Genomic DNA, 27,178 nt, shown 5'->3' on the forward strand with positions numbered 1-27,178 from the left:
CCCGACACGCTCTCCTGACAGCGGGCCGACCTCTCTGGCGTCCGGGGGGTCTCGGGTCTCTGCAGGAGTGGGGTGTGTCTCCGCCCGCCCAGCTTCTCCTTCGAGTCTAAGGGTCAGATACCATCGCCCACTAGTAAATAACGAAGATTACGATTTTTCGAGTCATTCTTCGTTGCCCGTTTTATTGACAGCAAAGAGCCTCAGGCTAGGGCGGGCGGGGCGTAGGCGGGTCAGCTTGGCCAGTTTGAGCCAATAGCGTCGGAAGGGCTGTCCTGTTGCCACGGCAACGGCGGCCGTCCCCAGAGGGACCAGCCACCCATTGGGTGGAATCTTTCGAGAAGGCTCGAGAAGAAGGAAGCGGAAGTGGCACGTGGAGGGGCCGGTGGAGGCGCCGGTGAGTAAATGCCGCAGATTCTGGAAAGTTCCGATCAGTACGATACATAAGGCTGAGACGCTGGGATCTTCTCTTTCGGGTCGGTAGTTAAGCGGCAAGCTGGTGAGCGAGCCGGTGAATATCCAGGCAGACAGCCCGAACTGCGGAACGACTTGCGGAGGCCGAGCGCAGCTTTCTCCCGTGGTTACTCCTCTGCGAGCCGCCACTGTTCCCGGGAATCCGGCGGTGCCAGACCGGCAGGTCGTCCGTGTGTCCGTCCGCGTGACAGGACCGGACCCCGCGGGAGCCGCGCGCAGCCGGGGCAGGAAGCGGCGGCTGGAGGACACAGACCGACCCGAAGCGGAGGCGGACCGAGAGCCGGCCATGTCGGTGGTGGGGCTGGACGTGGGCTCGCAGAGCTGCTACATCGCGGTGGCCCGGGCCGGGGGCATCGAGACCATCGCCAACGAGTTCAGCGACCGGTGCACCCCGTAAGTGGGAGCCTGCGGGGGCGCTGGGGGGAGGTTCTGGGGCGAGGGCAGCAAGCCCGCGTGGGCTGCGGATCCCGGGGACCCCAGGTTTGCGGCTGACCGCGGAGCGCCGGAGCGAAGGAAGGGCGATGTGGGGAGCGGTGCGCCCTCCGTGGGGTCGGGATGCCGGCGGCCTAGCCGCCGGGTAGGGGAGGGGGCTTGCGGCCACGAATCGGATAGACGGGTCTCCGGGATTCGAGGGGCCAAGAGAAACCCGGGAGTCGAGTCCCCCGGGGTCGTCCCTTCTGGCGGGCTCCCTCTTGGGGGCCGGTCTGCGTGCAAGCCCGAGACTTCGCTCCTTTTTCTTGGCAAGAAGCTTCAGCCAGCTCCTTGCGCGGCCGCCCCCGTTTCCCCACCCGGCTTCTCTGAGCTGGCCGAGCCGCCCCCAGCTCGTCCCCCTCCCTCCGAGCATGTCTTTGCGCACCGCAGAGCTGGGGCTGCCGAGCTTTTTCTTCCGCATTGTGAATCTCGAAATGAGCTGGAAGCTTCCAGAGCTCGTATTGCTGCTTCTTGTGCAGGGAGCGGGCGGATTGTAGTTAGCGACCACAGAATCACTCCTTTGATGATGAATCTACCTTTTCTTGCTCACTCTTGGATCATTTGTGAACGATGTAAACGGCCTTTTTTCTCGTTTTATGAAAGCCGTTAAAGAGGAATCCTAAATCGTGTTCCAATTTCTTTAATTTTGAACGGCTTAAATAAGGAGAGAAAAGAAAAATTGCAGACTTTGGTGCTAGAACTCCTCTAGAGGATGGATGTTGTCACTGAATTAAATGGTATATTCTACAGCAGCATGGGGTGGGCAAAGGGTAACATTTTAATAAGTAACTTTTTTGGAGGGGAGTCTTAATTTCTGAATATGTTGTATGCAAACATGCCTGCATATACATTGATAAAAACAATTGCTTACTTCTCAGGGAAAATGGTGTAGGTATTTATTTTTAAGTGCCTTAATCCCAAGATAAAAATCATAGAATGGAACATCGAGCCCAAAGGTGAAATGACTGGGCTTCTATCACTATTTGAGTGCGGATGAACATTTATGAAAGTGAACGGAAGTGAGAAGATAACCAGACATTGACAGTATCAGTAGCATTGGGAAGACTGCTATTCACAGAGCATCTCCTGCATCAACCTCTTTATAAAGCTACAGTGTTTTAGTTTAGCTGTGTGAAGGGCTCTGATCGGAGTATAGTAAGAAAGAAGATAGTATCTCAGGATTTCATGCTTAGGTGCAGTTTACATCTTTGTTCTCTTTGGTCCAGTAAAAGGAAGAAGAGTTGTTCAAGGGAGAGTAGAGAAAAATTATGTATGTGGCTATAGTGACCACTGTGAAACTAAAGCTGACAGGTGTGTCTCAAAAATGTAAACCAAGGGCAGTACTGGAGCTTCCCTTAATATTTTTTATATAATAGATGTTTGACTCAACTGCATTGGCTACTATTAATTTCTGTTTAGTATAATTAATTTGATTCTCTTCTTGGAAAATGAGTAAATTCGTTCCGCAACTGTATGTTTAGTCTGAGCTCGGAGTGCTGTTCTGTTTTTGGAAGGTATTTTAAAGCTCTAGCCTTTGCTCCAGCAGTTCTCTGGCTGTTAAGATGCTATTTAGCACCTGCTCAGATAATCTAGGTCTAAGATGTCTCTGTTATAGCAAGTTTAAATTTGATTCAGCTTGATATTTAATGCCTTCAGTGTATTCCCATTTTGCTCATATCACACCGTTATTCCTACCTGCCCTGTAATCTAAAACCTAATTCACTTTCATCCTTCTGACAAGACTTTATTGCTCTGTACTACCGTTCCATTTCCATTGCTCAGAAGGCTGTTTAACAGTTACAAGTCACTTCATCTCTTCAGAGCTGACTTAAAATGTAACTGATTATTCAGTCCTTTTGCTCAGCATTTACACTTGGTTCTGTCGTGGTACTTGCTCAGCATCATTTTTACTTGGCTTCCTCAAGTAGAGTCTTCTGTATAGGACCCTCTTTTGTGCGTTTAAACTCCGGAAGCATAGCTTAGGCCCACTTGTTTCCGTTTATCTAAAAACCTTTGATCATAAAGAGTCAGATGATATATCAGGACAGCAATAGGTATGACAGTGACGCTTAGATTTGTATGGAGTTGGTAACTGCGAAGTAGTTACACCATATTTTGTTAATCGTGGCTAGGACCGAGTTAATAATACTCTAACTATTCAAAGCATTTTCACAGTTAATGTCCACTTGCTGATAATTGGGGCCTGGAGAATTACGCTGGTGCTTGCAGTACTGGAAAGTGTCCTCTGAGCCTTGAGCAGACGGGAGTGGGGGCCAGGGTGGGGTGCAGCTGCCACCTAGATTGGATTCTCAGAGTTAAGCAGCTGACCAAAGCTTTGGAGTCCAAAGTTGTGCTGTACTGTGCCCCCTTCCCCCAGAATGGGTAGGATATTTTTTTCCTTTTTTGGGGTAGGAAATTTATGTTAGAATTTTCCTCTTGTCAGTTAAAAACCTCCACATTTATGCTTTTAACATTTGTAAAACATGGTTTTTTAAAATTTCTTCTAGATCAGTCATATCATTTGGATCAAAAAACAGGACAATTGGAGTTGCAGCCAAAAATCAGGTATGTTCTTTAAGAGGATTCTGATCATTTTTTAAGAGAGACGTTTTAAAAGTAAAATCTCAGAGACATACAAAAATACGAAATACCTAAGCCTGTCTATTTTTGAGTTTTAGAATTGTAACGCAGATACTCCTTATGAGCCCTTAGATACTTATTTTTTTTTCTGTTCTCTTCCTTTTGTTTTATTGAATAAGATCTTTAACTTTCCAATTTTCCAACCTTAATTTTTAATAACTTCCTACCTTCTAATGTATCTAATTTTTAAAACTTAAAAACGAGACACATGAAGTTCTTTCATGTGAAGTTTCTCATGATACTCATTTAAGAGTTAAAGCTTCCTTTCGTGGAAGGAACTTCTAAGAAGCTCTGTTTAAAAGTGTTTTCAGGTTACTTAATAATTAAGGTAGTACGAGGAGAACTTGTCTAGGCCTGTGCTGGCCTGTAGAGTAGCTGTTACATGTGGCCCTTGAGCACTTGAAATGTGCCTGATCTGAATTAACATGTGAAGTATAAAATGTATGTGATTTTGCAGGCTTAAAATGAAATAAACAATCTCATCAACTGTTTACATCAAGTACATGTTGAAATGACAATATTTTAGATGAATTAGGCTAAATAAGTTATTGGAATTAATTTTACGTATTAATGGGACTTGAAAATTTACCTATGTGGCTCCCTTTAGGACTCATATTGTAATTTGAACTTTGGGGATCGGGGAGAAAAATAAATAAATATGAAATACGAAAATCCCTTTTGTGAGAGGCTTTTAAGAAAGGGACTGAAAGCAGGCCTGTTACAATATGTAAACATATCAAAGTAACATACACTGTATGCCTTCAGCTTACACAATGTTACATGTTGATTTATTTAGTTTAAAAAAAGTTGAAAAAATTCTCTTAATACAGAAAATAGTATTGCTAAAAAAAGAAAACTAAACCTTGGAGTACTATATTATGGCCAGTTGGAAGAGAGGAACAAAAGAGCAAAGAAACAAAGCAGGGAAGAGAAATGGCCATGCCCACTCAAAGTAACCTGCTCAAAGGGGAGAGACACTAGTGAAGTAACAACCTCCCCAAATGTGGCCGTTGAGAAGACTGATGTCCCGGACCTGAGATCCCGCTGCATTTTTGTGGTTATGTGAGGAAAATCTGTTGAGGCTTAGATCTAGCCTGTAGATTACTAGACATATGTCATCTCGGTTTTAGAATCGCAGGGAATTTTAGTACTTAAACATTGTTTGAAATACTCCATATTCCATATTATTTGAAAACTAGTGTTGCCAAGCTATATTTTTCTCTTTAAAAGAAGTAGATCAGAGAAAGAAGTACACAGTTTTGGTATTTTCAAACTGATAACTTTAGAACTCTTTGTTTTTCATCTTTTAATTATTTTTGTGTTTTAAATAAGGTTCCCACTGCTGACATCTTTGAGTGAAATATGCTATGAAGTGGGACTTGTATATCCAGAGCCTAATCATCAAAAATGTGTACGTGCAGTTGAAAGCATTACCTCATATAGAAACTTTTTGAATTATCCTTGCGTTTTCTGCTTTTTGGTATAGATAATTAACATTCCATGCTATTGATAGGAAAAGTAGCAATCAGTATATTTTGTGGCACAAAGTACGTATCCTGGCCACTTAGCGACTCAACAAATAGACTACTGTAACAATTAACTCCTTTTTTTAAAAAAAAAAGTGACCAGACTATAGTACTTCTAAATATCCTTTTTCATTTATTCATTAGGTATAAAACAACTGTAGTGGGAGAAAAGGAATGAAATAAAGTGATACATACAGTTCTTGGGGTTTGTTCAGAGCTCCAGGGATAGTTTCACTATCTGAGTTTATCTTGCAGACTTTGAAGCCTGTGTGTATCCCTCTCACTGCCTCCCTCCTGGCATTTCTATAGGAAAAGGAGAAAGAATAAAGTCCATCCATTGATGGAGAAAGTCAGGGCTCTGGGGAAGGTTACTTATATCCCTCTGATTTGAGTTGTACAAGTGACTTTCTTTTTAATTGCTGTAAGTACTAATAGGTGTTGAAATTAGAAAAAAATGTAAATCTCAGTGTTTTTTTTTTTTTTTTTTTGCAGCAAATCACTCATGCAAACAATACAGTGTCTAATTTCAAGAGGTTTCATGGCCGAGCATTCAATGACCCCTTCATTCAAAAGGAGAAGGAAAACTTAAGTTATGATCTGGTTCCAATGAAAAATGGTGGAGTTGGAATAAAGGTAATATAATCGAGCAATCTTAGATTCCTTACTAGGAAACTGTTTCATCTACAGAGAAAAGTACTTAATTCTTAATAAATATGTAACTCAGTTTCCTTATTTGGACAAGGTGGTCTTTTATTTTTTATCTAGTCTCTCTTAAACTATAGGTTTATGTTTAAATCATCCTTGAAAATTATTCAAATGGTATATACTGCTGTAACTTAATTTGTGTTTCTCATAACGTCTTGACAATTATAAAATTTAGAATTCATGGTGTTTAAAGAAATCGAGATTGTGTTGTCGTATCAAACAAAAGTCTGTTCCAATACAGCTCATTTGCAGTTGTTTGGAGAGCGACAGTGTAATGCAACCAGAAATCTTTTTTTAAACTACAGAGGCATTCCTGTCTTACGATCTACACAAAATAATATGTACCCCAGTGATTCATCTCTTCAGTTAGAGTGGAAATTTACTATCTTCTATAATACTGTGACTAGTACTTTGGATAGGGGAAAAATCTGCCCCAGCTTTTTTTCTCTTCATCTCTGGGCAAGAATCTTTCTTTTTTTCTTTGCTTTGCTTTCCTTTCCCTTTTTCTCTTCCTTTTACCTTTCCTTTCCTTCTTTTCTAAACAGTTATAACAGTAAAGGTTTCCTGGAAGAGAATGTGTAATAATGTTTGTAAGTTAATATTATTAGCATGTAACTTTTAGGACTACAGTATTTAAAGCATTTTCTTTCCTCAACACAGGTAATGTACATGGATGAGGAACATCTGTTTAGTGTGGAACAGATAACAGCCATGCTGTTGACTAAGTTAAAGGAAACTGCTGAAAACAACCTCAAGAAGCCAGTAACAGATTGTGTTATTTCAGTAAGTAGAGTTCGGCAAGGCAATGTGTTTTATTTTAATTTGCCTTTTTCATGTTACTTTTTAGTATTGAATGTGTGAAAGCTGTCCTACTACTAGAGGTCAGAATTCTGCACTCTATACCATAGTGTTCAGCAGCATTGCATAGTAGGTTTGAGTGGTGATTTTAGCCAGAAGTTGCAAAGGCTTTTCCAGTGGTGTTACATGTCATTATCTCCTGTCAGGCTTTTTGAAAATACAGACTGATTGGTCGAATTGGAGGATATTCTAAAGTTAGTTGATGTATTGAGAGACAGTTGTGTACTTACACGAGAGCTTTTCAGAATTTTATCCACACGTGAGAACCAGAGAGTTGGTTCTTGGTGGTAAGTAGTTTTAAAATGTAACCTACCAGTAGTGACAAAACCTAGGTTTTTTTTTTAGCATTGGCAAGCCCACTACTTTCAATGGACAGTTTATAATTAGGTTATTAAGGAGTATTTGCGATGGACAAAAGTCATTTTTTTTTATATTAAGGTTTATTAACACTCCCTCGTTTATGTAAGGGATTAGGAAATACGTTAATTGATTTATAGGTAAAGATTTGATCTGGGGAAAAGTGTATACATTAAGATTAGGTGTTCGTTATTGAGGTTAGAGAAACAAGGAAAAAGAGAGGCCTTCCTTCTTCTTTTGAAGACTTAGTTCTCTTTTTTTCTCTTCTAAGTAGTTAAAGTTAATTAAGAGAGCTACTCTAATCTCTCCCACTATCTCTTTTCTACCTAGCCCATGTCTCAGAACAGCTGTTACTGTGAGCTGGAGATTGCAACCAGGCTATACTGACTGTATAGGACAGGGTGTCACTTCCCCTGCCCCAAGGATCCTTTACATACATTTTATACCTAATCACCTCTCCCACATGAAAGTTCAGTAGTACAGATTTAGTGTATATCTGTTCCTGTACTGTGGCCCTTTAGACAGCCACAAGCCATTGTAACTAGCTAAATACTTTTTTGTCCTTATGTACCAATTTTCACCCTCTACAACGTTATTATTCTCTGTGGCGAATTTGTGCTATGGGGAAAAGTCATCTTTTATTTGGCAGGGTGGCCTGTCCAGACTTGTCAGAAGCCTTTATGGCAGTGCATCCTGGGATATGCAAGAAGAGAGGCAGAAAGGTTGAAATTTCTCTTGAAAGACAGAAGGTGTTCTACTAAAGGAATGTCTGGGTATTGCTTGGAGAAATGCTATTAATCTCTGGTAAAGTTAAAGAATTAAGTTATAAGTCAGTGGTCCTTCCTTCCTCTCCCACGCCCTCTTTAAATAACCTAATATGGAAAACTGAAAGCGTTCTGATTTGAAAGGTGAGCAGAGACCCACCTTCACTCTTGTCACTCTTTCTGAAGCATTTATAGGTAACTTGGGGAGAAAATGCGAAAGCCACTGTACCAAGTTTTCTCTTAGGTACTTTGCAGTTAAGTGATTATATGAACGTATTGTTAGATGCTCTTCTGAAAGAATGTGCTAGTTAAAGTGCTGTCCTGGAAAGCAATCAGAAGAATTCATCTAGCTAGAACACAACACCGTAAGAAACTTTATCCCTTGAGCTGATTTTGTTCTTCTTCCTCTTAGAAAAATCAACAGACTTTGACAAAAAAGTTTCATTTTTGTAATCTTAACAGGTTTACTGAATTAGAAGGTACCCCAACGATTAATGCTTAAAACCAACGAACAGCAAACTAAGGCGCAGAGGCTAGAATTAGCTGTATTATCTTTAAGTTCCTGTAGTCTTTATAGTTTAATTACATTTAATGTTGACATAGCAGAATAATTTCCAAATGTCAGTAGAAATTTAAGACTCGTTTGGAAATAGTATTTCATCCTCTTAAATGTAAAGCTTTTTGTTAGATTTAAGTAACTGTTAATATGTCTTATGAATACTGGTTAGTTTTTATTTCAGGTTAAAATTTGGTTATAATAAATTTGATACTTATAATTTTAGGGCAATCTTTTCAAAAGTAATTGCTGTTTCTGAAAGTTAAAGAACTTGTCATTCTTCTTCTGTTTTGTGACTTGGCTAGGCACTTATTTAGCTGGACTGTTGTGAATTGATTACAGATGGTTGTGAGGGATTTGTATGTTTTATTTTGTGTGTTCTAGGTAAGTTAGATTCTTTCCCTTCTTGTTTGCAGGTCCCTTCTTTCTTCACAGATGCTGAGAGGCGATCTGTCTTAGATGCTGCACAAATTGTTGGCTTAAACTGCTTGAGACTCATGAATGACATGACAGCTGGTAAGAAAAAAAACTTTTTGTGTAGCAGTTTCGAAACTTTCGAAACTAAAGTTAAGACACACCAGGTCCTGTTATCAAACACTTTCATGTAGGTGTAGAAACAGTCTATTAAAAAACGTGTTAGATTTGAAAGCAAAAATTCTAGCCTTTCAGATGCTTGTTTTAATGAGAAGTTGGCACTTTGTCAAATATATGAATCTGTTTTCATTAGGAAATTCTTGTATATAAATTTTTTAATCCTTTAAATTAGTTGTATTGGATTTCGTTTTTTATTTCCTTACATTGTTTTTATAGTTAAGAAACAAGTTTTCCCAAAACCTCATGATTTTGGCTTTTACAACTACCTTGACTATTGATTTAGCTTACTTTTTTTTTTTCCCTCATATGCTTTCCGATTGTATGTGGTTAGGAGTTGATCATTCATCTTATATCAGATATTAATTTAAGCTGTATGATTTGCCAGGCACCTTGGTAGGAATGGATATAGTGGGGAGCAAAGCACTCACTTATCTTCTCTTAGACCTTGTATCAGCTTCTTGTGATGACAGATGGACTCAAAGTCAGTTACAATGTAGTGTATTCAGGCAAAGCAAATAAGACTTTGTTTAGTATGTTTTTAATAGATGTTTTAAGAACTCTTAAAGTATTGATAAAGGTGTGTTCTTAAGTATACATATTTAGAAATACAGTGGTTTCAAAATTCAGAAGAAGCTAACACAGACTACTTAAGATAGGTCAGTTATTTGCCTTGAATCTAATTGGTAGGACCTGCAGTTGCTGTAGTTATATATTAAATTCTTAATTTTTTTGGATAAGCAGTCTCCTAGCAGGTTGTGGTTAAAATGTAAGTATTGTGTAATGAGTCTGATATTGTTTGTGTGTGGTTACACGTGGTTTACGTGCCATTGTTTTTGCATTACGTATGTCCTCTCTGTCACATCTCTCCATATATTTAAAAGTGATAGAACATTGTTCTAAAATCAGAAAGGGACAAAGTATGAAGTCAGATATAAAAGAAATATGTTCACTTTTAATTAATGGAAGTACAGTCAGGTTTCCTGCATGTGTGATTATATTGGTAACAATGAAATTCCTAAGAAAATGTGAACCAAAGAATCGAAACATACTAATTTTTTTTTAGTTGCTTTGAATTATGGAATTTATAAGCAGGATCTCCCAGGCCTGGATGAGAAACCTCGAGTAGTGGTTTTTGTTGATATGGGACATTCAGCTTTTCAAGTGTCTGCCTGTGCCTTTAACAAGGGAAAATTGAAGGTAAAGTCATAAATCAGAACTAAGTGACCCAAATATTACATGTGTGACAGTTGTCATTTCTTTAGGCTCCTGAGCTTCTTGACTGGGCTCTTCTAGGTAATGAAGAGTTTTGGGTAAAGATATTAACCAAGAGTTGCTCCCAAGGTTGATCCTCCATAAAGCTGATGTAATCGTTTCGCGTCTTGCTCAGGAAAGAAAAGCTTTTTAAGGTTATCTTCCATGTAAGCACTAAAATTAAAGACATCTTAGAGACTTAACATTTCGTTTGGGTTTTGTAGTTACACGTCTCCTTACTGACTTGGATTTCATGTTGTAGTTTAAATAGAAATTTTGAGCCTAGGAGTCTTTGGTTGTTTGAATAGCAATATTTAAGACTCTAGTTGCAAATACGATTGAAATAACCAGATTATTTGTTGTTTTAACTAAATTAGGTACTGGGAACAGCTTTTGATCCTTTCTTAGGAGGAAAAAACTTTGATGCAAAGTTAGTGGAACATTTTTGTGCAGAATTTAAAACTAAGTACAAGTTGGACGCAAAATCCAAAATTCGAGCGCTCCTTCGTCTGTATCAGGAGTGTGAAAAATTGAAAAAGCTGATGAGCTCTAACAGCACGGACCTACCACTGAATATCGAGTGCTTTATGAATGACAAAGATGTTTCGGGAAAGATGAACAGGTGTGTCTTGAATTCTGACAGATTAAAGAAGGAACTGCTTGCTGCAGCTGTAGTCCACGTGTCAGTTCTAGCTGTGGTGTTGGGAGCCTTGGCCCACATTTCAGGATCGTACCGCACCTGCTGGAAAGACTGTCAACGTCATTAGAACTAGGGTTGCTTCTGCAAAGGGGGTTTTTAGGAAGCTCTGTGCTCAGTGCCCTTGTAGTGAAGTCTTTTGGGTCATTTTCACTTTTTAGTATTTCTGGGCCAGTAATTCAATAATGGTTTCACAGAATTATTTTGCAGAAATATTTTGAAGAGAATGGAAATATTCAAAGTAATGAAAACAGGATCATCTAAAACATTAAGGAATAAATGGAAATCTTAATATAAAAGTGATTTCTTCTAGTAATACCTGTCGAACTGATTTTCTCCTCATGCCCTTACTGCATCTGCTTTGTATATTTTTTGAAAAAGAAAAGTAACAAATTACAGTATGGTTGAACTTGGCCCATGTGGAATTCAGGGTGTCTGAGGGGGAAAAAAAAATGTTGTGCTGATAAGACTTATTTTTTAAAAAATAGGACAGGATATTGGCCTTAAGATAAGTTTTCTAAAGATTTCTAAAGTTTTCCTCTTAATTGCCAAGGGCACAGTTTGAAGAACTCTGTGCTGAGCTCCTGCAAAAGATAGAAGTTCCCCTTTATTCATTGCTGGAACAAACTCAGCTCAAAGTAGAAGACGTGAGTGCTGTGGAGGTAGTTGGAGGCACTACACGAATCCCAGCCGTGAAAGAAAAAATTGCCAAATTCTTTGGAAGAGATACGAGCACGACGCTCAACGCAGATGAAGCAGTGGCCAGAGGGTGTGCACTACAGGTATTTCCTTCTCAGCCCTTCTCTCTCTGGGGGCTCATTCCTTGAACCATTTCTGCTTTACTTCATCGAGGTGGGGTCACAGAGAAAGCAGAGCCCAGTGCCCAGTTAGACACCACAAGGGGGTTACTTACATTTCCACAAATCGGTGAGGCCGTGGGGACACAGGATCTGCTTCAGGTATTGGAAGGTTTAGGAAGTTTAAGATTCAAAGAACTACAGAGCTAGTGTTTCTCAAGCTGGGGATTAGGGACAGGCATGATTCTGAGGGGATCATAGAAACACGGCTGTAGAGCGCAGAGTAGCTGTGTGGTGGTGCCGGGTGTTACAGAGCACCGAGGAGGGCGGGGGAACGGCAGTCTGGTGCAGTGAGGAATTGATTTGGGGAGAGTTAGCAGGGCTAAGAGTATTAGCTAACAGGGGGTTTGATGAAATAGCTGTTCCCCCTCCAAACTGATTGTAGCTTATCAAATAAGGAGGCAGCTCAGAGGCATGAAGTTTGGCAAAGTAAAAGCACAAAATCTAGAAGTTACTGATACAAAAAAATTAGTATTGGTTTATACTTAGGATATTATAGTCAAATCTGAGTAGTTTTAACTAAAGTTTTAAGTTAATTTGTTTAAATTTGATCTAGTTAGCACATTTTTTTCAATACAAAGCAGTAGATTCTTTACAGAAAAGTATTTAGACTGACTACTGTGTAAAACTTTTAAAAAAGAGCGTATAGATGCTGACTATTGCCTGTGATCCATTGCATCATCAAGATTCCTCATGTTTTGTGGGGTTTTTGTCTTTGCTTCTTCCTTGACAGTGGCGTGCGCCTCTTTCACTGACTCTTAATTACCCAGGACTTCGGAAGCTTATAGTTTCTGTAGAAGTAGAGCTTCTTTTGGCTCCTCTTCTGAAGAATCCTGTGCTATTGACAGAGTCAGAGATTTACTGACTTTTAGTTTAGTCATCTGTTCAGTCATTTTTATGTGACAAGTCTAAATCCACCGGTTGGTCTGTTGGGTGTTGTCTACCCTAAATTTGAATTGACCATCGCTTCCTTCATTCCTAAAATTACTTGAAAATAGGCACATTTTGGTTTTACCCTTTTTCAGTCTTAGACATTTGAAAGGCAATGCGGACAGAGCTGTTTGGATGTATATACACATTCAAAAGTGACACAGCTTGTAATTAAAATTGCTGTCAGCAGGGCATTTCTGGAAAGACCAGTGCTTTTTCCTCAGCCCCTGAGAAACTTGTTACTAATTAACAGTTGCTAGCCTAAGATTCATTGTACTATTTGTCTTTATATCTAGTGATTGCCATAGTATTTAGATGATAAATCACTTATGCTTAAGACACATACACTGTAAGCAATTTCGAGTTTGAATTTAAACCTACCCGTTCTGTTTGAATTGATTTTTTTCTTTTTTAGTACTTATTTGGTTGCGCTAGGTGTTAGTTGCAGCAGGCGGGCTCCTTAGTTGTGCCTTGCCAGCTCCTTAGTTGTGGCAGGCGGGCTTGAATTGATTTTTATATTAAAAGCTGAGTGAAATTTTTCATGTGCTCATGATAAATTTTTTCTTTTTCTTTCTTTTTTTTTTTTCTTCTTTTTTTTTTTGAAGTGTGCAATCCTTTCCCCAGCATTTAAAGTTAGAGAATTTTCCGTCACTGATGCAGTTCCTTTTCCAATATCTCTGGTCTGGAGTCACGATTCAGAAGATGCCGAAGGGTATGTAGGAGAAAATAACTTTCAGATACTTTATTTTGATATAAAGAAAAATTAGCAAATGAGTTTCATGGTAGAGCGTTTGATTAACTGGGATCTTTCAACAACCAGACTTACCAAAATATTTCTCTCATTCTGAGTTATAAATGGTGAGATGGGATTGATACAGCTCTTAGAATGTGTTTATTCTGTTTGCAAAGCACAGTGAGCTTGAACACTTGAGCTGAATGCCTTTGTTTCCTCTTAGCGTCCATGAAGTGTTCAGTAGAAACCACGCTGCTCCTTTCTCCAAAGTGCTCACCTTTTTGAGAAGTGGGCCTTTTGAGCTGGAAGCTTTCTACTCTGATCCTCAAGGAGTTCCATATCCAGAAGCAAAAATAGGTAAGCAATTCATTGTAATTACTCTTTTGAAGACTTGACTTAGTCAGTGTGCAAACTTGAACATTTTTTCTGTTCTTAGCGATGTTGAGTGGGACGATGCCATGTGAAGACATTTTCATTTTGGAATAATGGTGATGGGGAAATCTCTTTGTTTTGTTGGTGAATAAACTGGCCTGTAGAGATGCAATGACCCAAGTGTATATATATATATAAGAGCACTTGAGTATTTTTCCTTTTCTGATGCAGTCTATACTTAAAGGATTATCACCTACTTTTTTTTTTTTTTTTTTTAAAGAAGATATTGGGGGTAGGAGTTTATTAATTATTTATTTTTGGCTGTGTTGGGTCTTCGTTTCTGTGTGAGGGCTTTCTCTAGTTGTGGCAAGCGGGGGCCACTCTTCATCGTGGTGCGCGGGCCTCTCACTATGGCGGCCTCTCCCGCTGCGGAGCACAGGCTCCAGACGCGCAGGCTCAGTAGTTGTGGCTCACGGGCCTAGTTGCTCCGTGACATGTGGGATCCTCCCAGACCAGGGCTCGAACCCGTGTCCCCTGCATTAGCAGGCAGGTTCTCAACCACTGCGCCACCAGGGAAGCCTTATCACCTACTTTTAATATTAACCTTTTCTCTGGGTGAAATGTTACTTGCAGAATATTGCTTAAAACCTGGCTTGGAAACCATTGAAGCTACTTCTCAAATGTACCTTTGTACTGTAATCTTTTTTTTTAAAAAATACATCTTTATTGCTACATTTTTCCTGGGGAGGTTTGGCACTATCCATCTATTTTGACCCATAGTTAACTCTGAAAATGTGGGAGAGCTACAGGCATCTTCTTCAATGCGCGTGTCTCTTTCCCAGGCTACTGGTAAAATTTGCCGATATTGCTAGATCGCTTCAGGGCTCACCTTTGCCCCACACCATTTCATAATGAAATTGTTTGAAGGAGTCTAACCTGGCCAGTTGTGTTTTCTTTCTTAGTACTTAAAACTAAAAGTGTTCTGACACAGGGGAGTTTATATTTTTTAAAACAGCTTTTATGAATTTATTTATAGATAATTTAAGAAAATCATCGAATATAGACTAAAATTTTGACAGGCTGCATTCTAGTCCCCATTGTGCAGAGGATAAATCTAAGCTCTTTAGCATGGCATCACAGTTTTCATTTTATCGCCAAAACCGAGAAGCTTGCACAGACTTAGAGAGCCGTCTTGCCTCTCTCTCCTGGGAGCCTTCTCGGATGCCCTTCAGTAAATGCTGTTGCTTTAACTGGATCTTTTGGTAATTATTTCCTGAACGTAGTGATTTGATAATCAATGAAGGTCTATTCCAGTATATTTCACCGACCTACTAAACAAATCTAACTTTCTGTGTGTTTGCGTAGACAGCACTTTAACTACAAGGCTATTAAATCCCATATAGTGCTCTGCACATAACAGGTTCAAACTACTTAATCTTGTTTACCGGTTTCTGTAGTAACAGTACTACTATTGGTGGAGGTGATAACTAACACTTAGCCCTTGGTTCCATAGTTACAAGTGCTCAGTGTAAAACACTTGTCAACTCAAACCACAAAAGCACAGATAAAGTGACTTACAGCAGGTCACACGGCCAGGATTCAAGCCCAGAGAGTCTGGGTCAGAGTCAGCACTCTGAACTCCTACTCAGGAATGCTCTGGAACTGCTCTATAATGCATGATAATTTCAGGCTTTGATACAAGCTTTAGCTCACCTCTTCTATTTGAAACATAGGAAAATGTTCAGATCATTCAGTCAGAAAAACAGTATTCCCGGGAAAGGCCCTACAGAATCAGAATGCAGGAAGCACTCGATATCATCTGCCGTACACCTGAGATTTCCATGTCGAGGTTGTGCTCACCTGGAGAAATAGGGTAGGAGGCAGCGGGGACAGCTTGTCATCAGCCTTCACACAGCGTCTGTGTCGGAGTGTTCAACAGAAAGTCACAAGAGTGCCCTTGCCTTTGAAGGTTTTATGACATATTAAAACTAATCCCAAGTATGATAAGTTAGACGGTGTACTTCTGAGTCTATTTTAAGAGGTTGTGTTTATAGTATACATTAAAGGGCTTAAATGTAACTCGGTAGAGAAAACGGGGAGATTTTGGAATAGCAATATATAGCCTTAGCTTGATAGAGTTAGATTCAGTTCTGAAATTGTCAATTTCTTTTTGGTCTAGGCCGCTTCATAGTTCAGAATGTTTCGGCACAGAAGGATGGAGAAAAATCTAGAGTGAAAGTCAAAGTGCGAGTCAATACGCACGGCATTTTCACCATATCTACAGCGTCTATGGTGGAGAAAATCCCAGCTGAGGAGAACGAAGTGTCTTCTGTCGAAGCAGACATGGAGTGTCAGAATCAGAGGCCCTCAGAAAACCCAGACGCCGAGGTAAGTTTGTGGGTAAGCCTTTGAGTTTGAATATATAGTTGACTTAATTCTAAGCCCTAAGAGATGGGTAGGGAAGGGTTAAAGTATATTTTTCTTAATTGTGACTAAAATTTTGGTTAATTGGACAGTAATATACAGCATGGAGTTCGGTGAACTGTGACTAAATTCTGTGTAGCTTTATTTGAACTGGCATGTGATAATTTAGAGTGGGTAAAGGTTCTTTGAATTGTTTTTTTAAAGACACAGGCCATTTGAGAAATCAAATGCCGACTGATTAAGAAAAAAAAGACTAAATACAAGAGCTATTTAGTGAAATACATAGCAGATATTAATGCTGTGGGTTTTGGGGGTTTTTGGTTTCATTTTTTGATCGTATGGCAAAATTTGGCTTTGGCGTTTTAGAACCTACTTGCTTTTATTTACACGGTTTGCTGTGTTAGGGAGGGAGGAGGCGAAGTGTCCACCTGGAGTACAGAAGTTGTTACCGTCCACGATGTTAATGTAGACTGTGGCAGCATGAGTGCTGGTTTTACATGGTCTACAGAAGAATTCTAGGAAACTCTCAAATAGATGAGCTGTTATAGTTCACTTCTGGGTAATAATCAGAAATAGTTTAAATGAAGAGGTGTAGGCAGTTACAGTGTTTCAGTTCAGATGTGAAGAAGGTGTTATAACTATGATCGTTCCTAGAACATTTAAGGAACATTAGCATTTGAGCCTTCATTTTGTTCTCATCAAGAAGAACTTCAGTGTAATGAATTAAATGACCAGGGCCACATACTTTCTCATTAGGCTACAGACACCATTATTCTAATGCCTGTTGTCTCCAGTCTCTTAGTACCTTTTGGATATGCATACACCAGGAGTGCCTTGCTTCTGGATATCTCAGTGTCTGCCTTAGGATCTTGAAACTCTGAAAGAAAAATATGAGAGACTTCCAGGTGGGCAGCAAGTAGTTAAATTTTAATGTTTCAGGCTTCTCCCAAAGATGGGAAAAGATCGTAGCAAGCACTGGTTTACTGGGGATTGAGGTGTCTATTAACATGTAGTATTTGTTCTTTATGCTGGGAGTTTTTGAGGTGTAAATAGTTGGATCACGAAAAGAAAGTGGGGACAGAGAGGGTCTTGCGTCTCTCTAAACTGAGGTGATGAACCCCCAGATAACTGATTGTCGGCTGTTTTATGTAATTGTTCAGTTCACTGAAATGGAGATGTGTCGAGATGTGTGATGGCCGCTGTGAAATTAGGTTTTTGGGAGCTTGTTTCTGGGAGAGAGGCCTAGAGGAAATCTGCTTTCTATGCTTTTGAGAGTTAATATCTGTACAAGGCTAGATGGAAGCTTCTTGAACGAGAGTTCTTGATTGTCATCACATCAATCAAAACGCTTACTACTTGTTTAACTACATTAACTGTTATCATTCAAAGAATTTCTTACAGGTTTACAGTATCTAAGAGGTTTTCAAATACTCAGTGTTTGTATGCTTTTATCAGTAACCCCACCCCCCCCCCATTAAAGAGCTTTGCGGAGTTCTGCGAGTCCTTCCCGTGAATTGCTGAAAAACAGTGGACATCAGCAAATGTCTGCTCAGAAGGGGGTGAGCTGTAGGCTCCTGGGGGCCCCCCGCCCGCCCGGCCCCCCCCCCCCCCCACCTTTTAAAATTTCAGAAATTGAGTGTACTGTGTTTGGTGCCCAATAACCTTTTAAATTTATACAAGTACACCTGCTTTCTACATCCTTTGTGCCTGGGCTTTCATTTCAGAAAAATAGCCAGCAAGACAACAGTGAAGCTGGAACACAGCCCCAGGTACAAACTGGTGGTCGTCAAACCTCACAGTCTCCCCCTTCACCTGAACTTCCCTCAGAAGAAAACAAAACCCCAGATGCTGACAAAGTGAGTGACTCTTCCAGTTCATTCCATTAGACAGTGTTGCAACATGTGATCATTAATGATATCATTCAATCCGCAGTTTCAAGAGCAAGCACCAGGTTATCGTATTCTCCATGTAGGGTTTTTTTCTGATAATTTTCTATATTTTCCAACTAAAACCAGTTAGAGGTACTCCACCTCAACTGAGGGAATTGAGTATCCTGCTTTTTAGACCTGAAAGCTTCTCTTCAATAGCTGCCGCTCCAAGCAACAGGAGGCGAATGCATACCTTTTGTTGTCTTCTCTAGTGCTAGAGTATCTGCAGTTGCGAGCACCTGAAACAGACACATCCTGGTGCTGTGTGATTAGTTTCTATTTGAATTCATCCAATGATAAATACACAGGCTATAGTAGTCTAGTAAATTTTTTTTCTTGTCTCAAATTACCTGTCAAATTTATATAAATTAATTATGATGATCTGGTAATAAGTTTCCATTGTTATCCCAGATCGGCACTTTTTGCAGAACTTCGTTCTTTGTGCAGATGGGATGTAAATCATTAACTTTCATTGGTAGTTTGGTTTTCTCTCATTCTGAGGACAGAATTCTTTACCCTCACATGAATTACAGAATTGTCCCTTGGGGTCCAAATGCACGTTGCACTTGGTAAAAGGTTCTGGTTTTTAATCTCCCATGCCCTGATTGATCCCTTGGGAGCCCTGATTGATCCCTTGGGGGCCCTGATATGAGCTGCAGGTCCTGATTCTGATTTCTGGAAACCTTCTTTTTCTCCTGTTAAAGAGGTATGTGATGATGGTATAGCAGCATTGCTTTCTTTGTAGTGATTGGCTCCTTAATTTCAGCATCCCTCCCCTTCACCACTTAGCGTTGAGCATTAACTGACTTAGGCCAGTGGTCTTAGTACCTGTCTAGAGCATGACACTGGGTAGCATCTTACGTTCTTAGTTGTCAGTGGGACCACTAGTGTCAAACCCTTTGGAACATTACTACAGACCCCCTTGGAGGATTCCTCGTCCATGCCACGTCGAATGCCGTTTTGTGATACGTTGGTTTTGTCAGTAGTTGGTTTAATTTTGTTCGGCTAGATAGTCTTATCCTGACTTAACCTGCATATGTGTGACTGTCATCCATTTGATTCCCAAATATCTGTTGCACTCCTGTGTTTTGCCAGGTGTAGGTGTCATTTTTCTTTCTGTGTTTTATGCCCCCAGAGCATGCACAAAATATTGGGGGGTTCTCGTGCACTAGAGGGAAGAAGAAGACATGGACATTGCAGGCTGACTGACCAGATCATTGCTAGGGATGCAGCTCACAGCACTTCACAGACATGTGATTTCTAAGGAACGCTGAAACAGAAGTCTGGGGAACATGCGGTCTAGTCCGTCTCTGTCTTTATAATTTTAGCCAAGCCATTGAACCTCTTTCAAGTCCCAGTTTCTTATATAAAGAGCCTAGAATTTTAACATCCTTCATAACTCCCCGAAATTCCCCAGTGTCAATGCTTGTTGTGCCTCGTGGGCTTGTCCCTGTTTTACCATCTCAGCCAATCAGGGTACACGTTACATAACCCTCTTCTAATCTGTCCTACAGCTGAGTTTCCTAAATTGCGTTCTTTGTCATTTGTGCTTATAGGAACCTGCAGAAATGAAAATACTGTGAAAGGCTTGGAAAATTCAAGGCCATAGGAGATACTTCTTTAGCCCTGAATTTACATATTTTGGAAAAACTGACAATAAACTTAGCATTTGCTACATCATTCCATTTGCTTCCATTTTAAGACTTTTAAAAATCTTTTGACCTTGCAGAGTTGCTAATGAGAAGCGGTATTACTCAAAGCCAGATAGTAGAAATAAGGAGATGTATATATAGACATATACGTGTGCGTACCTAATTTCCAAATTCAGGAAATCTTAAAAGGCACTCATCAGTGTAGTGATAATTGTAATTAAAGCACATTTAATGCTGGGATATAGGGCCTCAAATATGTATATTACAGGAATAGAGTTGATCCTAACATGCTTAGTAGTTGGTCGAAATCCATCTGGTGTTACCATTAGATTGTAGGCTATAATTTAAAGATGTGGTAATTTAATAATAATATGTTTGCCTTTTTGGAGTCGCAAACATTGCGTAAAGGGATTAGAAAGCAAGGACTGATGAAAAGCTTTAGCAGGAGAGTTTAAATTTAATAGGAAATGAAAAATATCCTGGTGGATTCTTTTAGGGAAGTGTGGCATGTTTAAGTGTAACTGCAGCCCTGATTTAAAATGCGTGGGTGGAACATTAGATGATCTCTTATACATTCTTCCAATTTTATGATTTTAGGAATTTTAATTTTTCCTGAGTCCTCAGTAAGTATGATAGGGAGGTTTTTGTTATTCAAGGACTGTTTAAGAATTTCTCCTTTTTTTTTTTTTTTTTTTTCACCCCTCTTCCCAAGGCTAATGAAAAGAAAGTTGACCAGCCTCCAGAAGCTAAAAAACCCAAAATAAAGGTAGTGAATGTTGAGCTGCCAATTGAAGCCAACTTGGTCTGGCAGTTAGGGAAAGACCTTCTTAACATGTACATTGAAACAGAGGTAAGTGCTTCATTTACATATTTTTACTTTGGAATGTGTTTAGTTTGGCCCTTTTATGCATATTTCTAATAGATAAATGGCTATAATTCTTTCTCATATCTCATAAGTCTATACAATTTTTAGGGATAGGATGAAGCCAAAACTAATGGTTTTTTCAGTTAAATTTTTTTTAGCAAGTTTTGTTTATATTTTTGTAACCTTATTAAAGAAATCTATACCATAGATCATTCTGCTTGGTATAAAATTGATTGTCCAAGTTTTTATGAAGGAAGTCGGGTGCTAATATCTTCTAGCCCAGAGAGCAATACAATTGGTATCTCAGGCCACACTAAATATTTCTGTTAAAATACATTATGCTTCTTTGTAGTCTATATATATGAAATAATTGAGGTTCATTTTTCCTTTACTGAGATGGGAACATTGTATTTAGAAATTTAGTAATTCTATTCCATTTATATTTGGTAAATAAATAGACTCTAAGTACACTTATTTATCCTTGATTTTAAAATGTGGTGGCAGAATTGTGTGGCTGTTATACATTGGTCAGTATTAATCCCAGTAGGAGACAACCAAGTAACTACATAAAAGAAAACAAAATTGTATAAAAGCAATAGATTGGTTTTTTCCTTAGTATTAAATCTGAAATGTGAAAGCTATGTAATTTATTATATAATGTTTTAAAAAAAACTCATTCTGTGTATTTAGAAAATGAAGAACTTTGTAGGAATTGTTGGAAGAATTTTATAAGGTATAAATTAGAACTGTTAAGACTGATTTATTTTTTTTTTGGATATAATCCTTGATTTTGTTAGCTCCAGAATCTAAATAGTTAAAATATAGTTACAGGTAGCAGAAGACTGGAATTAACCTTTTCTGTTTTCCTGACAGGGTAAGATGATAATGCAGGATAAATTGGAGAAAGAGAGAAATGATGCTAAAAATGCAGTGGAGGAATATGTGTACGAGTTCAGGGACAAGCTGTGTGGACCATACGAAAAATTTATATGTGAGCAGGTATGTTTAGGGCTCTGTTTTTATTCAGATAATCTCATTATGAAGTGTTTAATATCAAATTTGACATTTAAACCTCTACTAGATTATGTAACTTGAGCTCTTTGAAAACAAAACAGCTTGAAATAGAAGTTGTATAAACAGAGTCATAGAGGGAGAGGCTCACTAGTGATGTGCCATTTTATTCTAGTTTATCCCACTGAGTTTAGTTTTTACCATCAAAGAAGGAACCGCTCGGCACTTTTATTCTTAGCCTGTGACATCACAGTTACTGTGGCCTAGAAACATAAATAAGAGAAAATCCTTGCTTTCAAAGGCCTCAGACTTTTTTTTATGACTCTGGTGCCTTGGTTGCTCTCTGTCATTGCTTTATCCCATAAGACTTGTTCATCCGGTCATTCCAAAGTTCATCAGGCACCAGTATCCCCCTTAGGCTTTTGTCAGCTCCCAGGAGCAGTATGGCTCTAAGCAAATCCCTGAAGCTCATTTGTGAAAGATGGGCCTTGGAGAAAAATTGGCTAGTTAGAAATCTAGAGTGGCTTTGGAGTTAATTCTGAACTTAAGAGAATTTAAACGGGGAGTCTGTTTTAGTCCTGAGATCCTGAGGCTACTTTGTACTGTATTTCTTTCTCAGCTCTGAAGCTGGATTTCTTAAGGTTGGGATTCTGAGGTAGAGATGACCCAAACCAGCTAGACCTCCTAAAGCTAGAGTATCACAGCATACTTTATGTGAGTTTGTTAGGAACGGCTTTTGTGTGTGTTCAGTGATTGAATTGTCAACTTGTTTAGTTTTCCTTTCAGTATTTGGTAGTTGTGGAAGTGAGTAGAAAGTTACTAATTGAGACCTAGTTGCTTTGGCGAGTAGGAAGATGATTCTTTTTTTTTTTTTTTTTTTTTCACTTTTCGGCTGCACTGCGAGGCACGTGGGATCTTAGCTCCCCGACCAGGGATGGAACCCACGCCCCCTGCAGTGGAGGCGCGGAGTCTTAACCGCTGGACCGCCAGGAAAGTCCCTGTGATTCTAGGACCACATTTCAGTGTACAAATTGTCCAAAATCGGATTACCGAAATACAACGTTATAAGTCAATAAGAGCATTTTACCACACATTTTCAAATATCCCTGTGTAAAAGAGAGAATGGCCTTAAGAATAAGTGTCAGTCCCTCTTGTAAAATATTGTATGGCGCTAATAATGCAGTGTTCATCGCTCCCTGATACTTCTCAGTGAAGAGAATCCAGCTAATCAGTGCCTTCCTAGAAATGAAATGAGCTCCTTGATGTTCAACACTTCTGAGGACGACTATTTTGATTATTTTAAAGATTTAAATATTTAATTTAAAGATTGCCACTAAATATTTAAATATTTAATTTAAATATTTAAATTAAATTTAAATATTTAATTTAAAGATTGCCACTAATGCTGATTCTTGTGTTCCGTATGTAGGATCATCAAAATTTTTTGAGGCTGCTCACAGAGACTGAGAACTGGCTCTATGAAGAAGGAGAGGACCAGGCTAAGCAGACGTATGTTGACAAGTTGGAGGAACTAATGGTAGGCCCTTCTCTCCCCCTAGAAAGCAGGACTTGTGTTTTAGATTATAGACTTCTAAAATATAATTATGACAAATACTAATTTATTACATTCGGGTTTAGAAAATTGGCACTCCAATTAAAGTCCGGTTTCAAGAAGCTGAAGAACGGCCAAAAATATTTGAAGAACTAGGACAGAGGCTGCAGCACTATGCCAAGATGGCAGCTGACTTTAGGAATAATGTAAGTCTCTGTAAAGAGCGAGGCAGCTACCCTAGATTTATAAGCTCGTGTTTAAGTTGGGGAACCTTCATTGTGAACAGATGTTCGTTCCTAAGTGAGAAATTGGGTTTTGGTGTGTGAGACCAGAGGTACATGTGAACTTCATGGAAAATTGGGTCAAGTTAGATGTAACTGTTAAATACACTTAATTCTACAGAATGACCAAGTTTTTCCATTTAGGATGAGAAATATAACCATATTGATGAGTCTGAAATGAAGAAGGTTGAGAAGTCTGTTAATGAAGTGATGGAGTGGATGAATAACATCATGAACGCTCAGGCTAAAAAGAGCCTCGATCAGGATCCCGTCGTGCGTGCTCAGGAAATTAGAGCAAAAATAAAGGTGCGTGGCGTTGTCTGGTGTGTACTGCTGGGTTTTCTTAGGGCTTCTGGTTGCAATCCTTTGAACCTTGAACATAGCCGTTTTTGCTTAAATCTTTTTACCTCATCCCAGGACCAGATTTCTGAGTTTGTTATTGACATTACAAAATGTGGAATACTTTGTAAGTTTCTGTTAAAGTTCTGTTTCTTCATTTGTTCATTTTGTTCAACAAATACATCTGTTGAGCCCCTACCATGTGCCAGTTACTGTTCTAGGAGTTTAACTGTCAGTGTACAAAGAATGGAAGTCACCTGCCGGTGTGAGGAGGACTTGACAATAAACAAGCGTGGAAGGATATCAGATTGTGTTAAGTGCCGAGGGGAAAACAGTCAAAAGGGATTAGGAAACTGGGGGCGGTGGAGAGGGACCCAGGTCAGTATTCATCAGGGCAGGCCTTGCTGAGCGCATGAGGCTTGAAGGAAGTTGGGAAGAAAACCAAGGAACTGCTTTCTGCCTGGAAGAATATTCAAACACAGTGAAGGTTAACATGAGCCTTTGAGGTCATGGGCTGTAAGCTTGAATTCCAGCTCTTTGCTCACTACTTTTTCTGTTCCTGAGGTTAAGTTACTTAACCTCTCCTCCGTAGGTGGGGATGATAATTCCTACCTTTTAATAACTGCTGTGAGATTAAATGGGTTAATAATATGCGAGTAGTTAGTAAGTCCCTGACGTACCGTAGAAGAATATTCACATCTCTCTCGATCAGGCTTCAAGCTATAGTTTCGGGCAGGTGTGTTGAGCAAGTGGAGTTGTTTGAGAGTTGGTAGAAAAGTACTGGTTCGGGTATGTAGGAAAGTCATTGGAAATGAACCGGAGTTAGTCTGATTGTTAGTTTTGTCTGCCTTTCTTAGGAGTTGAATAACACTTGTGAACCTGTTGTAACACAACCCAAACCAAAAATTGAATCACCCAAACTGGAAAGAACTCCAAATGGCCCGAGTACTGATAAAAAGGAAGAGGACTTAGAAGGCAAAAACAATTTCAGTGCTGAGCCTCCACATCAGAATGGAGAATGTTACCCTAACGAGAAGAGCTCCATTAATATGGACTTGGACTAGGTGACGTTAAACTGACTTAGTGCTTCAATTAATAAAATATTTTTGCCATGGTATGTGATTCTACATGACATACTGAGACTATTTATATTTTCTTTTTTAAGGATGTTTAGAAATTTTGTGTATTATATGGAAAAAGAAAAAGCTTAAGTCTGTAGTCTTTATGATCCTAAAAGGGAAAATTGCCTTGGTAACTTCAGATTCCTGTGGAATTGTGAATTCATACTAAGCCTCTGTGCTGTATTACCATTTGCATCACTGAGGATGAAACTGACTTTTGTCTTTGGAGAAAATAAAGTGTATTCAAGAGGGCTGTGCTTAAACTCTTCAAGCATTGCTCCGCCAAGGTAGTTTTCTTGCATTTTGCTCTCCGTTTCAGCATGCGTGTGGGTGTGGGTGTTTATAAACAAGACTAAGTCTGATTTCATAAGGGCTTTCTAAAATTAATTCTGTCCAATAGAATATCACTTTTTGCTTTGATATTATTAAAAATCCAGTGAGTAAAAGCAAAAGCTAGTGAAATGTGTTAGCAGCATGCAGAACAAAACCTTTACAATTTCTCTCTCCTTACCCAGTGCAGTGTCTTGTGAAGGTGTAACGTGGAGGAAACGTTGATTCTGTTTGTAACTGATATTGTGAAGCCTCTTAAGAGCTTTAAAATAAAGTTCATGTTATGGTGTCATTTCTAAACAGTTTTGTCACTGATTTAAAAATGGGGTTGGAGCAGCATGGTGTAAACTGTGAGAATCCAACTTTCCTTCTTTGCTGTTTCTTATATATGCCATCACTGTTCTAAATGAGAATGACTTTCTCCTGATAGAAAAGTAGCATGTGTTGATTCCAGTACACTTTTTTAAAACTACAAAGTTAAGTGTAACTTACCTACCACCCAGAGAAAAACAACTCTTTCAGCCTTTCTCTCCTGAAGGTGGTGTGTGTGTCAGCACGGGGGGGTGGGGGGTGGGGTGGGGTGTGTGTGTGTGTGTGTGTTAGTGTAGTGTAGGCTGTTTTTTAAAGCTCTGTGTATCAGGGAAATCAGTAAATATCAGGTTTTATAACTTCACTGCTGTACTGAGTCCCATTATAAAGACATACATGTTAATACATAATAATACTTTGGCCAGTCCCAGTGTTGGTGGGCTTTAGGTGTTTCTCATATTCTAAATAATGCTGCAGTGAATCTTGTCTCAGGACAAAACTGAAGCAGTGTTGGGGAGAAGGCCTGCGTGCTTAGGTTGGATAACGAGTAACGGTTACCACCCACCAATGTGCAGCAGTTACCTCCCTCACCGGCTAGGGGTGTTCATCCTTTACCTGTTGCCAGTCTATTATAATAACTACTGTTGGGCTACTCTGTACCAGGTACTTCACATAGTTTGATTCTCAAAACCACCCACGAGGTTAAGTAATTTACAAGATCGCACAGGCATTTATCAGAGTTGGGAACAAACCTGGGCGCTCAAGTTACTCAGAGTGTAAAGCCCACAGTCCAGACAACCATTCTGCATTAAGTAACGTGTCTTCATTTGTGTGGTGCGTACTTCAGCACTTTAAATTTGCCTATTAGTGTTTCACGACTTGAGTATTTTATTCATTCTCGTCTGTAATGCTTGAATATTGGTTTTTGTGTAAAACGTTCTTATAAGGATCTTAACCATTTGCCAGGTGGTCAACATTTTCCCACTTTGTAATATCTTTGACCTTCTGCCATCTGGAAGCCTTACATTTAAATGTAATCTATCTCTGGACCTGATGATAATGGGGGAAGTATCAATCTGGCCTAAATCAGTTTGTTTCCTATTCAGGGTTAGAAATTTTCTATAGCATCACTTTTCTGTAAAGGTGAAGCAGAATTTCAAAAAATGGCTCAACTGACTATAGTTTGCAGCCCTCAGAATTGCACTTTGGATATGGGAGAACACATTGTCATGTTGACTATTTTATAATACATTTTAATATCATACCTAGTAATCACCTAGAATCCTCAGGACATGGACCAGTTTGGATAAATGCTGTTTCACAAAAGACTGAATTTTGTATTTAATTTTCCCTTAGATTGTCAACGTTATGATAATATTTCCAAAAATGTCTAGTCATTTTAGTAATTGAACTTTGAAAATTAAACCTTTAGTCTAGTTCATCATGAACACTGGTAAAGCCTGAGCAACGATTAACTTAATTTCTTGGGTAAAATCCCCAAAGTTGACTTGATTTCTGTTTGTCCTTGATTCCTCATCAGAAAGAAGCGTAATGTGCCCGTCTCCAAAATAGCCGATGGAGAGT

General features: G+C 39.3%; 1 protein-coding gene across 1 annotated transcript; it reads left to right on the top strand.

Annotated features, from left to right (window-relative positions):
* The first annotated feature begins 421 nt into the window (after positions 1-421).
* On the top strand, positions 422-25,585 carry HSPH1 (heat shock protein family H (Hsp110) member 1). Its single transcript, XM_024755421.1, has 18 exons — positions 422-864; positions 3,450-3,507; positions 5,601-5,741; positions 6,474-6,596; positions 8,765-8,864; positions 10,006-10,139; positions 10,571-10,815; positions 11,444-11,672; positions 13,283-13,389; positions 13,634-13,767; positions 15,962-16,170; positions 17,931-18,062; positions 20,499-20,636; positions 21,525-21,650; positions 23,092-23,199; positions 23,301-23,420; positions 23,640-23,801; positions 24,692-25,585. The coding sequence occupies exons 1-18, from the start codon at positions 758-760 to the stop codon at positions 24,896-24,898; spliced, it is 2,580 nt and encodes an 859-aa protein (XP_024611189.1). The 5' UTR covers positions 422-757; the 3' UTR covers positions 24,899-25,585.
* Positions 25,586-27,178: the final 1,593 nt, after the last annotated feature.

Source organism: Neophocaena asiaeorientalis, unplaced genomic scaffold (assembly GCF_003031525.2).
Source record: "Neophocaena asiaeorientalis asiaeorientalis breed wild unplaced genomic scaffold, Neophocaena_asiaeorientalis_V1.1 scaffold59, whole genome shotgun sequence".
NCBI classification, from domain to species: domain Eukaryota; kingdom Metazoa; phylum Chordata; class Mammalia; order Artiodactyla; family Phocoenidae; genus Neophocaena; species Neophocaena asiaeorientalis.

Bases quoted from the DNA above. Each gene is read 5' to 3' on its own strand.
- HSPH1 (XM_024755421.1), top strand. From the start codon at position 758: ATGTCGGTGGTGGGGCTGGACGTGGGCTCGCAGAGCTGCTACATCGCG. The intron at 11,673-13,282 runs GTATTTCCTTCT...TTTTTTTTGAAG, and splicing joins CCAGAGGGTGTGCACTACAG to TGTGCAATCCTTTCCCCAGC. The intron at 23,802-24,691 runs GTGCGTGGCGTT...TGCCTTTCTTAG, and splicing joins AAATTAGAGCAAAAATAAAG to GAGTTGAATAACACTTGTGA.